Source organism: Vicugna pacos, chromosome 13 (genome assembly GCF_048564905.1).
Source record: "Vicugna pacos chromosome 13, VicPac4, whole genome shotgun sequence".
NCBI classification, from domain to species: Eukaryota; Metazoa; Chordata; class Mammalia; order Artiodactyla; family Camelidae; genus Vicugna; species Vicugna pacos.
In genome coordinates, this window is record NC_132999.1 from 66,854,342 (window position 1) to 66,867,750 (window position 13,409).

Below are 13,409 nucleotides of genomic sequence, written 5' to 3' on the forward strand. Positions count from 1 at the left end.
CGCTTGTCTGTCACTCTTTTAGACTCTGGCTTCTGAGGACAGGGACCACGGCGTCTTCTGTCTATGGCAGATGCTCAGTAAACAGGTATGAGTGAAGTGAAAAAGGAGTTTGTAGGGTAAAACCAAGAGCACTGCTGATAAAAAAGAAATGAGAATTACAGAGTTGCTGGACTCAGCCCGGGCTGCGAGTCTGGTCAGGCTGCTCTTTCCTGCTGCAGAACCGCTCAGTAAGGGTGTCGGGTGTCGAGGAATCAGCTGTCCTTTGAAAACGAAGACCCAGTCAGAGAAAGTTAATGTATATTGATCCGTACACGCCGGCTTCTATTTTCTGTAACTTTTAGGGGAGATGCGGGCTGCAGGCCATCGCGTTTACAGTCAGTTTTGGGAGGAGTAGCCCAGGACGGCCTGCTCACTGGGCGGTGGGGCGTCGGGTAGGGCGTCATCTCCCCGTTTATGCGTCCCGCACGTGTGGATTTCTGCTCCCATGGCCCGCTTTTCAAGTCCTGGACAGACCTCGGCCGTTGCCTGCGGATGGGAAGGAGGAGGGACTTGGCTTAGAAGGAAGCGCAGGCAGCCCTGCACACACAGCCCTGCAGGGCCACGAGGATCAGGGTGCCTCGTGCTGCGGGAAGGGGGCTGGTGGAAGGTGCGGGTGGGTTGACCTGGAGGAGGAGAGCCCGAAATGAGCATCCCTGTAAGCTCCAGGCGCACACGAGCCTCGTACGCTTCCTGGGGCTCGTAGGTCGGAGGCTGCGTGAGGGCCTGTGGTAGCAGCCGGCCCCGTGCGGTCAGGGAGACCCTCCAAGCCCCCCCACCCCCTGTGGCCCTGCCTGGCTGTCAGCACCAGGGGCTGAGAGGCCTCCAGGGGTCTCCTCCTCCTCCTCCATCTGGTGCTTTGTTAACTAGAAGTGTGAGGTGAACTGAGTTTCAAATTTCCTTGTAGTTCGAGAATTTTTCTTAACAGGCACAAAACAGTATTTATATTATGGCTTAAATAAAATATGTCTGAGTTCTAAGTTACTTGGTGCAGTACCAGGATATTTGGAACTATTACAAGCTTTCAGTAGCATATACTTCTCGATCAGATTTACTTTAATGTGTTCTGAAATGTAAACTCTGCGGTGATTTCCAGGTGTGACGCTGCATAGCAGCTGTCTGTAGCTTGCGTGTGAAGGTAAGACTGAACGGTGCCTCTGAGCTCCGGGTCTGAGCCGGTACCTGCAGAACCTGCAGCTATGATGTGGCTGCCCGCTTGGTCAGGCCATCTTGCGTGGGGAGGGGGGAGGTGTCTCGCAGACAGGGTTTCTTTTACTTTGTGTGTCGTAAGACAGGCTGAGTGCTCTGCAGTCTGTCCGTGGAGCTGGAGCACTTCCCTGCTCTTCCCAGGTACGGGGTTTCTTTTCTTAGACGGGAACTCCCTGTGGGCACGTGTGGCCCTGTTGTGACTCTTCTGGTCCTTGAGGACGGGCGTGGGTCTTGCGGAATCAGGGAGGCACGTGCTGGTGTGGTGTGGGGGCCATTCACAGGGCAGCGGATGGGCTGGCGATCTGGTACTACGTAGGGGGCTGTCCCGCTGCCAGGATGTCTGGGTTTCCTAAAAGGACACCTCGGGTTCCCAGAAATTCAGTTTGAGTGTAAGTGGCATTTGGCTATCAGTGACTTTATGAATTATCTGTGTAGGTTTTGTTGTGATTTGAGAAGTGCAAGAAACGTTGTGTCCGGAAGGTAGTAAAGTGAAGGGAGACTCTTCCCTTAGCCGGGGCCTTGTGGTGGCCAGTAAGTAAATTTACTCTTATGCATAGATCGTGTTGTCTCTTCTTTCTCTGCTTATGGAACCGATACGTGATTATCGTCTGAATTTGCTTCAGGGGAGGATGATTAATTGTTTTACGTTGTTCTGATGCTTCAGGAGACATGCTCACGTTGGGGGTTAAACAGTAAACTGAGGAGATCATGCCGCACGGTCCGCAGATGAAGAATGGGAAAAGCCTCTTGTACGTGCGTTATCTAGCCGTGAGCCGCTGAGCTGAGAGGCTGTGGCCTCAGAAGGTCGAGAAATAGGGAAATCTCATGAGATATCTTAGATGTTGGGGGCAGAGTGTGTAAATCACTGCATCCTAAGAAAACGCAACACACGCGGCAGTTTTCAAAGCATGTGTAGACATTTGCTGGACCCTTTAGTCTAGAGCCAGATGAGAGTTTAGTGCGTAATTAGCTTTCCTGTCTTAGTCTCCACTACCGTCTGGTCGCGCATATGAAAACTTGTCATGGTTTGCTTTGTGTTTCATTGAGTATTCTGCCTGCTGCTTCTTAGAAGCCAGTGTGATGTTTCACCAAAACTTAACTTTTATCACTTTTGAAACATGGATCTGTGAGCCTCCAAAGTTAACCATTCAGTTGATGAGACAAACCTGGGGATTCCTGGGATTGACTCTCACAAGCAGCCAGCTGAAGTGACAGGGTCTCTACGTCAGACACACACCATCTGCTCGGGGGACACCTGTGTTCCCGTATTTTTAAACCAAGAGATATATAACAGATTTTATACACGCTAGTCGTGTTGTCAAACAATACCAAGAAATAATGACCTTTTAAAAGATTTATTAAGAGAATGTTCAAACATAGATTAAAAGCAGAATTTTATGTGATCATCCAGCTCCAGCATTTGCAGAATTCTGCTGGTTTTGTTTAATCTCCTTCCTTCCTATCAGAGTCCCCAAATCATTCACCTCTCTCATGAGCAAGAAGCATTTCTGACAGTTTAAGGCTCTAGTCTCCTCGTGACACCAGACGAAAGAATAGCAGCTCCTTCCTGTCATCAGATACCCAGACCATACTCAGACCTTCCTGATTTTCTCTGAGAAGTCTACATTTGGATTTTGAATCAAAATCCACCGTTTCTTAACATTAAAAAAAAATAGTGGAAAATTGAAGTACATTAGAAGTTATAAGGAACTCCATCACCAATCTAAAGCAGTTTCAGCTCCTGTCAGTCTGGCTTTTTATATGCCCTCACCCCTTTCCCTCCTTGTTGTTTTAAAGTGAATTTCAGACAGTCATTTTGTTCTTTAATATGTCAGCATCCGTCTGAATGACAGGGACGACTGGGTGAGCCATGTGGATGGACTGTCCGCTGTCCAGGCTTCTGCAGTGACACCCATTACCCACCGGGGACGCCCCAGGTGCTCCCAGCACCGTCCACACAGTCTGTGTCCTGGAAGAAGGGCGGGGCTGCCTTCTGTTGCCCCTTGGAGTTGCAGTGTCTTAATTTTGGAGGTTAACTTGGATTTGGGAGTGAAAGAAAAAATAGAAAAAGGTGACGAAATTGATTTAAACTCCTCATGCAAACTTCCCCTCTCTCAAAATGCTGCTTCGTCTTGGAGGTGAGGTGTGGTACTGGTGTGGACGAGCAGGTAGGGGCCTTCTGCCACACGAGGCACTGGATGCTCAGTGGGGCTGGTTTTTACGTGAAAAGTTCAGCACCGCGTGGGAGCCTGGGGCCAGGGGCCGTGTGTGTGTGTGTCTGTGTCTGTCTGTGGGGAGGGGGTGCTCCGCTGAAGGTGCACTTTGTACTCCAGTCACTGAGCGGCTTAGGGAGCCCTTTCCAGTTGTCTGGTTCATTTGCATCTCGGCCTGTGGTGTGGGCAGTACCATTCCCATTGTGCAGTAAGTTGGTGGAAGTCGGATTCCTTGTGTGTGGCAGGACCAGAACTTGAAATCACTATATTTTGATACAGTCACTCCATTTTGTCGTGAACGAATTTCCGCCTGGGTGTCCCTGTTAGTGACTGTGAATACTGGCGCGCTGGGGCAGGGGCCTTGGTTAGAGGGACGTGTCCTCTGTTGGTCATGAAGTGATGGCTAGTACCGCAGGTGTGAAATACCTAAGTAAAAAGTTACGTCAACACCTTGACTCACAAATATGCGCAGGAACAGATCACCTTACGTACTTGCTTTTAAGTTCCTTAAATTTCTGAGACGTATTTCCGAAACAGAAGTTCAAGTGAAAGCTGTGGCAGATGTGGGTCATGCCGGACGACGTGAGCCCCTCGGCGCCCCGTCTTAGTGGATTAGGCGGTCCGGGCGCTGAGTCAGCGTGGCCGTGGCTTAGCCAAGGCTTTGGCACTGGGGGAGAGGAGGGAACCCGGCCACGTAAACCTGATGGTGGGGCTTGCAGGGGCTCTGGGGACTAAGAGTGGTGAAGAGAAAGGCAGAAGCGACTTCATGTAAGTAAGACTTCTAAAATGTGCCTTTATTTTTATTATCAAAGGGGAATATATACTGCATTTCCAGTGTTTGGAAAATGAAAAGAAAAATATGACCAATAATTCTAACAAAAATGCTGTTAGTCTTATTAAATGTCTTTTTTTTTAACTCGGTATTTTTGTTGCTGTTCTTCTAAAATAGCTAAAATAATTACACACAAATTTGTTTTTCATTTAACACATGATGACCATTTTTTCCAGATTTTTTCCTATCTTCATTATTGTTCTTAGTGCTATTTAATAGTTCATCCAGTAAAAAGGTAATATTAGCTAGCTTTAAAAAGAAAACACTGAAAAATGTGGAGGAAAAATTGTGAATGCTGCTTCTCAGGGCCCAGATAACCTGTTAACTTTTTTGAAAAAAGGAAAAAATACATATATAAGACAATGTGAAAAATGAAAGCTGCCCCACTATTCCTCCAAAATTTCTCCAGAAATAACCGTTAACATTTTTCTGGTGTATAGAAAAAGGCTTGCTTACCTTAGTGTGAATGTTTGTCCTCATACGCACGGAGGGAAGAGCGGCATCACTTACACGGTGTCTGTGCCTCGTGTGTCTCAGTCACTGTGTCTTCACGGATGAGTGTCGGAAGGGACCTCTAGTTTGTGGGGATTGGAAAGTTTTGCCTCCCGTCAGTTCAGCTCTGTGTTTGAGCAGGCCTGCTCCTTGCTGTCCGTGGGGTGCCGACTTCTCTTTGGGGAGCATTGGCTGCGTGGCCTTCTTTGAGAGTGGTGTCATGCGGTCCCTCCAGACTCCTCTAGAGGCCAGTCCAGGGTCCCTGAGCTCAGGTGAAGGAGGTGGTCCTTCCGTGGATGTGGGTGCACCACATCGAGGTGGTCCTGGACGGTGCCGCTTGAGAGTAAGCCCCTGTGCCCACCGGGCACCAGAGAGGCAGGCACTCTGGAGAGCCCCGTGGCCTTTCATCAGCGAGAATCCGTCTACAGACAGCTTCTTTTCCAGGTTAGACTTTAGAAAATACACCTTTGACGTGAGGAATAAAGAAGGTCATTTTTTTTTAAATTTCAGGGTGAGGTGGGAATAGCTCAGTGGTAGATCACGGGCTTAGCAAGCATGGGGTCCTGGATTCAGTCCCCAGCACCTCCACTGAAAACACATAAAACAAAACGAAATTCTAAATGCCAAGTTGTTGTAGAGATCAGATAGGCTCTTTCAGGACCTTCATTTTTGTTGGTGGTAGAGTATGAATACCCTTTTTCTTAAAAACTGACAAGCAAGGATTCTGAGCCCCTAGTTGGGACTCAGGCGTGGACACTGAGCACAGGGGACTGTGGGCAGAAGGCAGGGGGACCGTTTGTGCTGCTCAGTGACGGCGGAGAAGTGGGTCTGGTGCTGCTCTCTGTGCTTGTGATGGAGGTCAAAGCGGCAGGTGTCAGGATGGCTTCTGAAACTTGTGATGTAACTGAGTTGGAGCTTCTCATCTTCAGGGTACTTAGGTTTTCAGTAAACTAATTTCTCTAGTTTGAAACAGGATGCCTGGTGATTACACTTATATATTCTTTTATAATATGTAAAAAAGAACATCTAATTAAAAGAAATACTTGAAGATCTCTGGAGCTATCCCACCTCACACTGGAGTCTGGGTCTTTATCTAAAGACCCTGTAGCATCTCAGAAAGCACTTCCTGCTTACCTGGATCCTAGGAGTTTGTTGGTTTTGCCCTTGCTTTCAAAACTGGTTTGGCTTTTAAGCTGAGCCTGAGTGTCTGCTGAGTAAAACTAACGGTGTGAGTCAGTGTAACTCAGTGTGGCCCAGCACCTCCTGACGACATCAGCTGTTACTTTCCTTCAAGTTGGTTTCAGAAGAACTGAGTGAAGTCGCTTCTGAACGGACAGAAACGCGGGACAGGCAGTGTGACTGGGCCAGAACCGCCCCGCATGAGCGGTCAGGGAGCGCGTCCTCACAGCCCTCTGTCTGCTGCAGAGTGATTCGTGTTCTCCCGGTGGTGTTGTCATCTCACACGTTAATAGTCACCAGCTGCAGTCCTAGGAGTCAATATGTGGAAAAGGTGACTGACCACACAGGATAGAAGTTCTGTGGTGTGGCCTCTCCCACATCTAACTTCGCCGAGGCCCAGGGATTCTGCATTAGCGAGGCTTCCCCCTGTTTCCGACACCCACTTAAAGAAATGCCTTTAGAAACAGCTGTTTGGATCAGAAATATTTCTGAAACGGTATCACTGTGATTGCCTTCCTGAATGCCGTAGTGGCAGACCTGTGTGCCCGAGGTGTGTTTCAGTCTCAAAAAAATAAACAACTACTGTTAACTAAATATCTGGCATATATTATACTAACCCTGTGACTTCTACACAAAGTCAGTGATGGAAAAATCTCCCTCTGTATTTGCTTAGGAAAGGAGGCCCTTGCATGCGCTGCGCTTGCATGTGGGAGCTAATTGTGTTCTTAAGTGATTACAAGATGTTGGTAATTATATCTTCAGCTTCGTGATCCGTCGGCCATATTTATGACCGACTTAACAGCCGACTTGGTCGGAGATGCAGCCCCTAGTTAGGACATTCCACTGGGAAGATGAGTCTCTGCTTTAACAGGACCGTTTTGTTTTGACTCTGACTTCAGCTCTGTCTGATGGGTGTGGGCAGGGCCGGGAGTGGGGCAGGGCTGCTGTGCTCTGCCTGTGGCTGGGCCTATGAGGACCGGCGGTGGTTCTGAGTCTTCTTGGGTCCCAGGGCCCATTTCGGGGGGAGAGCATGTTGTCCCTGAGTCAGAGGCCTGCTGGACACCACACTGAGCCCTTCTGGAATCGCTGAGTGGACATTCTGACATCATCTGGGCAGTTGTGGGTTCGGGATCATTGATGTGGTTTTGTGGTTTTGAGGTGCTGGCGATGTGGCTTCTGGGTTGCCGCTGTACCCCGTTTCCTAAACTCACTCACTGGCCCTGGCTTGTACACGTCAGTCTTTGGTTCCTGAGTTTACAGCGGGACCCAGAGCTGTCCCACAGTTTTCCTCTCTCAGCCCACCGCTGTCTTTTGAGTAGTCTGTTAGATGTCATCGTTACACAAAGCTAGTGTGTGATCGTACTGAGATTTTGTTAACCGGCCCTTGGTGGGCACTATACGTTCCAGTGAATACTGACGAAAAGGGCTCTGATTTGTAGTGAAACCGTAGCCCTCACAACTTCAGCTTCCTTTTCTCACCTGCTTCATTACATTTCTCAGTTACTGATTATTAATTTTTTCATCCTGTGTTTCTTTCAGATCTCAGATCCTTTGAGGTGGCATCAGGAGCACTGAGAGCAGAAGATGAGTGAACTTGACCAGTTGCGGCAGGAGGCCGAGCAGCTTAAAAACCAAATCAGAGTACGTAGCCCCCGTGTGTGTGGTCTTACAGTCGTTTGGATTTCGGGTGCTGCGTTACCAGCTGTGGGGAAGACGGGTTACAGCACAGCTGTTCCCAGGGTCTGGGGTTGAAGCTGGACCCTGTCTGGCCCAGGGTGTGCCAGCTGCAGGTCTAGGTGTCTGGCCTGGCACATTCCTGTCAGGGTTTTGTTTTCTAGTGCATCTGTGTTTGAATATACATAAAATGTTTGCGTAGAATTTATAGAGGTGCTTCTGTTCCTTTTTTCTTAACCTTGGGAATTAGCTTTATGACATTCTGTTGGTCGCTGTGTAGCGTATGGTCCCTGCCTCCCCCACCATGACTGTTAAGTTGAGGGCAGGAAACTTGTTTACAGATCAGAGCGTTAACAACAACAATAAAAGGAATTTTTAGTGTGCCTGATTCGTTCTTAATTTTGAAAAGAGATGTTTCCTAGGGTGGTTACGACTGTCAGAGCTGCTAGGCGGAGCACACACATCTGACTGAGGATGAGCACAGCCGTGCGTCCTGCAGGGAGACGGCACGCGTCTTCCGTCCTGGTCTCGGGCTGAGTCCACCCGGTGCCTCGCGGGGCCCGGGGACTGTTGGAGAGGGCTGCGCGGCGGTCTGGGAGTCCTCCCTCCGCTGCTCCAGCTTCGTGGGGCGGTGCCTCCAATGACTGTTCTCTGCAGAAGCATTTAATACAAGCAGATGTTTCTGCTCTCATGCTGTTGATATGAAGAGTGAGAGAAGGAGGTGGGCTTGTCAGAAAAAATATCCTCAGTATGTTTAGATTTGTGTCCATTGGGTGAAGGAGCTTTCTCTCTGAGGGTTTTGTTTCTGGCTGTAAGGCTTAGCCGTCCTCCAGAGCCTTACTTTTCAATACGTGTCTAAACAAGAGTTTGTTTTTCTGAGCTCACTGTAAGCGTGGAGCCTGATCATTTCCTTTTAGAGGACCTGTTACATGTTGAGAAAGCTCAGTGGTAATTGGAGAGAAAGAAAGATCAGCATCATTTTAGCCAAGTTTTTCTGGAACTTGAGAAAAGATAATGGAGTCATCTGAGATCTGTAGGAAACAGAAAACACCCTTTTACTGTAGGACTTTCAAATCTTGACATTTAAGATATGATATAGCTCAGTAAAAACAAGGAAGACTATTTTTAATGGTTTGCTCTGATCAGATTTGTTTAATACGTCCAGCCACACTCCAGAATATAGATGTCAGAATTTTGCTTTTCTGACAACAATAAATTGTTGTTTATAAGTTGTCCATAAATAGTGGGTTCAGATCTGTTCATAGCAAATGAGGAAAGTCTGTATGGCAGAGGTTAAAAAAAGCCAAATTTGGGGGGGAAAGGCTGAAAATCAGTGTTGCTTCTCTCCGTTTTTTAGACCCGTTTCTTTTAAAGCTCCAGCCGGCGTCCTAGGGGCAAGGCTGTCATGTGAACCGCATTTGGAACTTAAAATGTACAAAGAAACAGGTAGAAACAATTTTTAAGAACCAAGATATCCTAAGGTTCACCATTTCAGTGGATAATTAAGAAATACGTGTATTATTTTCCCCTCCTTGTTACTGAGTCTTGGCAGCACGGGGTCCTGCCTGTGCCCGCACACCTCCGCCCACATGCGCTGCGTTTCACGTGGCCTGGCCCGCCCAACGGGCCCTCCCGAGCAGGGCAGCCAGGCCGCCTCGTGCACCACGCGCACCACGCACACAGGGCCCCAGGCTGTTTGAGTCCGTTGCACTTTGGGTGTAGGGACGGGAAGCCTTTCTTTAAAGAAGGGCAAGAGCGTCCTTCTTTGCTGACCGCCCAGGGGTGCATGCTTGTTACGGAGCGCAGGGCGCAGGAGGTCAGACAAGCGGTGGTAGGTGGCTCTGAGGGGCTGCCCGCTGTTAACTGGTTTTCAAGCTGAGAGACCCCAGAGGACCGTCTCACCCTACTTCTGATTGTTCGTGAGGAAGCATGGGCTCTCGAAGGGATGCCGATTGAACACAGCGTATCCTGAGCACACGGGCTACTGGTGGGTGAGGGGAGACGCCACAAACGCGACGGCGCAGCCCCCACAGGTGGTCAGGATGAGCCCTGCGACCCAGCAGAGCCGGGGTGCTAGAGGCCTGCACACGTGTGTGCAGTACTGCTGCCAGCGTGGCCCGCGTGGGATGAGGCCTCGCTGTGCTGCCCTATGTTGGACGGGCATCCAGACAGGACATGAGCTGGCTGATGACTGGCCTGGAGGTGGTCCTCTGGTTAAAGGAAGAAAGGGGACCTGCTGTGCTCAGTGACCTCCCCTAGCACGGACAGCGCAGAAGCCCCAGACCAGTCCCGCCCTGTTAGCGCCCCAGCAGGCCGCTCTGTGGGTTCACCCGAGAGGCGCTGAAGGTCAGTCTCCACTGAGCCACACAGAGGCTGTCTCCTTGGAAGCCCCCCCGCAGGGCTGGGAGGGGAGCCGCCGCCTCGGAGGTGGCGCTGACCTCCCTTCCGCAGGTGCTCGCTGGCTGAAGCGGAGCCAGTTGGAGTTCCTGTGTTTAGGTTTGAAGGTGTTCTCTCCCTGTTATCTGTTGTCGCTGCGGGCGTTGTGAAACCCACTCTGATCTCTGGGCACGAATGGGGTGAGGCTGCTTCAGAGTCGTGGTTTAGTTTTTCCGTTTAAATTTTTCCCGTTCCTCTTTTTTAAAATTAGAAGCCGTATATAGTGTCAGGAAGAATGGTATTCGGAAACAAGTACTGAGTCCACACTGAACTTATGAGTCACTGGTGGAGGGCCTGCTACTCTGGGTCTCCCCCCACTTGCTCTTGACCCCAATTTAGGTGCTGGCATAGAAGTACTTGGTTATGTAATTCTTTGTTCTTTAATTGTGTGATTAACTAAGCACAGTGACTTCTAATAGGATAATTAAAGTTGAATTTGGAATCTGGTATTTGGTACATTATAATAGCAATGTTACATTTGAATGTTTTTCCACATCTGGGTTGGCAGACGTTCCCACCATCTTCATGAAGTAAGAATAACAAGCAGTGAGGCCGCCTGGGTCTGGACCTAGAGGGCCGCGTGGGGCGCCCCGGGGGCCTGCGAGGTGCCCAGAGACCACGTGGCGGAAACACTTTTCTTACTAGAAACTGTCGTGATTTCCTTTAAAATTACTTCTCCACTCAAATTTTGACCCTCTTGAAGCTGTTGTCTCATCTTCCTTCATCACACATGGCTTTCTACTTGCTTTGACGTATTTACGCTAATTTGAGATGTGTAACTTCGATCACTTAAGAGCAGTGAGAACGTCTTCTTTAGCTTTCAGGTCGCTTCACGAGGTCACTCTACAGATAAGAAGACAGACAGCAAGATGCGCAGCCGGGAAGTCTTCCCTGCGCGCGGTGTCCTGTCTCGGTCGTTTGCTCTCTTGCTTGGAGGTCTGCCCTAGTGGTTGGCTTGGAGCAAGTCCTTGTTAACATGCTCTAGGAGGAAAGTTCTCTGGGGCGGCCGTTGAGTGCTTTCCGGACGTTTTTCCTGTGGGCCCCACAGCTCCTGGCTGTTGGGCAGAGCAAGACCCGTGTGCAGGTCTGGGTGGGGAGGCGGCACTGGCTCTGGGCTCACGGGGGCGCTGTGCTGGGCAGACGGGCGGTCTGTAGGCCGGGAGCGTACCTGGGTGTTGCTGGTTCTCTGCAGTGTTCTCTGGGGGTCAGAGCGGGGAGGAGCCGGCCACCCTCTGCCTTTGCTTCCGACGCCTGGCAGAGGGTGCGGACCAGGTGCCTGTTTCTGAGACGTGACTGACCTGCCCTGTGTCTCCTCTCCTAGGACGCCAGGAAAGCATGTGCAGATGCAACTCTCTCCCAGGTAAGACGCAGAGGTCGAGCTGTGCCGCCTCCCCTCGGACGCTCTGGAGCAAACCGCTCCAGCTCTCCTCGCGCGCGGCGGGGTGAGACCGCTGCCCCCGTGTTTTCATTCACAAGTGCCGCCGTGCTCAGTGTAGGAAGTAGTGGTTTTTAGGTGAGGTCAGTTCCTCTCAAGCCTTCAATTGCAGAGGTCAGGGCTGCAGTGAACAGCTTTGCACCTGCAGATTTGTACCATAAGCAACAGTAGCACAGAGTCAGGGCCACTGCTGTCCAGCTTGATGTGCAGCCTGGTGACTGTGACTGGTCCCAGGCAGGGCCGTGTATCACGTGATGTGGCCGACCAGGCTGCAGTCTGGGGGAAGGGCCGCTCTCTACGCTGGAGGGGCAGGAGGAGCTGGGCTGCAGTGACCAGTGAGTGAGAGGAAGGGGGACAAGGGAGAATAGCTCTGGGCCGGCGCCGGGTGCTGTGCACTGGGGTGGGGCGGGGAGGGGGTCCCGGCAGCCAGGGAGAGAGGCGGCCTCGCTGAGAGCCCCGAAGGGAAGGCAGAGGCCTGGGTGAAGAGGAGGAGTCACGGCAGAGAGGCCCAGGCAACCGGCAGGACCCGGGCAGTGGTGCCGCCGGGTGGGGTCGGGGTGGGTAGAGGAGAGGAGGCTTCAGCCTTCGGGTGAGACCAGTCATCACAGAACCGTGACTTGCGGTAACTTTTATTTTTAAGATCACAAACAACATTGACCCCGTGGGAAGAATCCAGATGCGAACCCGGCGGACGCTGAGGGGGCACCTGGCCAAGATCTATGCCATGCACTGGGGCACGGATTCCAGGTGTGTGGGCCGAGCAGGCCACCGCGCAGCGCACACGGGGATTGTTCTGCTTCTCTGGGGAACAGTAACCTGAACTCGTCTTTCTGTTCAGAGGCAGTTAGGCAGAGATGCCGGTACCTGAGCCGGCCAGGTGAGCGCCCAGGTGCCCGTCTGCGAGCGCATCCGCTCACCTGGGCTGCTCGCGCACTGTCGCATCTGCTCCACTATTGCGCCAGCTCTGCGCTTCCTCCCTGCCCCCTGCTCAGTGCCTGTGTGACCCTGGGGAAGTGACCAAGCCTCTCTGTGCCGTGTCCCTTCCTCCTTCCAGCCTGTTACTCGTGGCTTTTTGGCCCTACCCTCTCGTGGTCCTGATTCCCTGGCTCTGGGACCATGACCTCCTCCATGTGGTGCTGGGGCTGAGTTGAGCCGGGGATCGTGGCTCGTGTGTCCCGCATCCGTGCGCAAGCCTGCTGCTGGTTCTCGAGGGGCCACACCTCGTGGCTGCCGGCCCCACTTGAAGCTCTGCCCCTGCTCAGAACTCTGTCCTGCGGCTGGCTCATCTCTGGCCCTCCCTTCCACCTCCCCTTTCCCTCACGACCCGCAGCGGCGCTGGAACGAAGCCGCAGCGGCGCTTGTTCTTTTAGAGGCTGCGGCTTTAAATTCCTTCTCCTGTGCTCTTCCACCCGGAGAATTAAATATGATGCTGTGCGACTCTGTGACTGTAACATGTTCCTTCAAACATCTCACGTGAGCCTGCAGATGCCTTCCTTTCAGTAGCTTTTTTCTTCATGTTTGTCAGAGAGGAATTTTCTGCTTCATATTTCCTCTTCGTTGTTGAAACTCTGCGTTGAGTATAAACAGCTACAGGACAAGAGATTGAATCTTCAGTTTGTTCTGTGCAGGATCCCAGATTGTTCCTGATGCACATGAGAGCTGACTTAGGTCGTTTTAATGACGACAGTAATCAAAAAGAATAAAAAAGGAAAAAGAAAGAAAAAAACGCCCTCGCTCATCGATCCACCTTAGACTGTATAATCAGAAGTAGATGATGGCCAGGCGGTATCTTACCTTCGGGGTTTCCCTCCACCTGTGGGAGCCCCCCGACCCGACGCGAGGACACCGGGCAGACAGTGCTACAGCCAGGCCGACGCGAGCCCCCTCCAGGGGTGCACTCCCG

The 13,409-nt window shown here is 51.1% G+C and overlaps 1 protein-coding gene across 4 annotated transcripts in view; it reads left to right on the top strand.

Annotated features, from left to right (window-relative positions):
* Positions 1-13,409, top strand: part of GNB1 (G protein subunit beta 1) — a 64,448-nt gene that overhangs the window by 34,487 nt on the left and 16,552 nt on the right. For all 4 annotated transcript variants that reach the window (XM_072975608.1, XM_072975606.1, XM_072975607.1 and 1 more), the window contains 3 exons: positions 7,501-7,602; positions 11,393-11,431; positions 12,147-12,253. In XM_072975608.1, coding sequence (XP_072831709.1) covers positions 7,546-7,602; positions 11,393-11,431; positions 12,147-12,253 — 203 coding nt within the window. In that variant the 5' untranslated portion in view covers positions 7,501-7,545. The remainder of the gene's footprint in view (positions 1-7,500; positions 7,603-11,392; positions 11,432-12,146; positions 12,254-13,409) is intronic.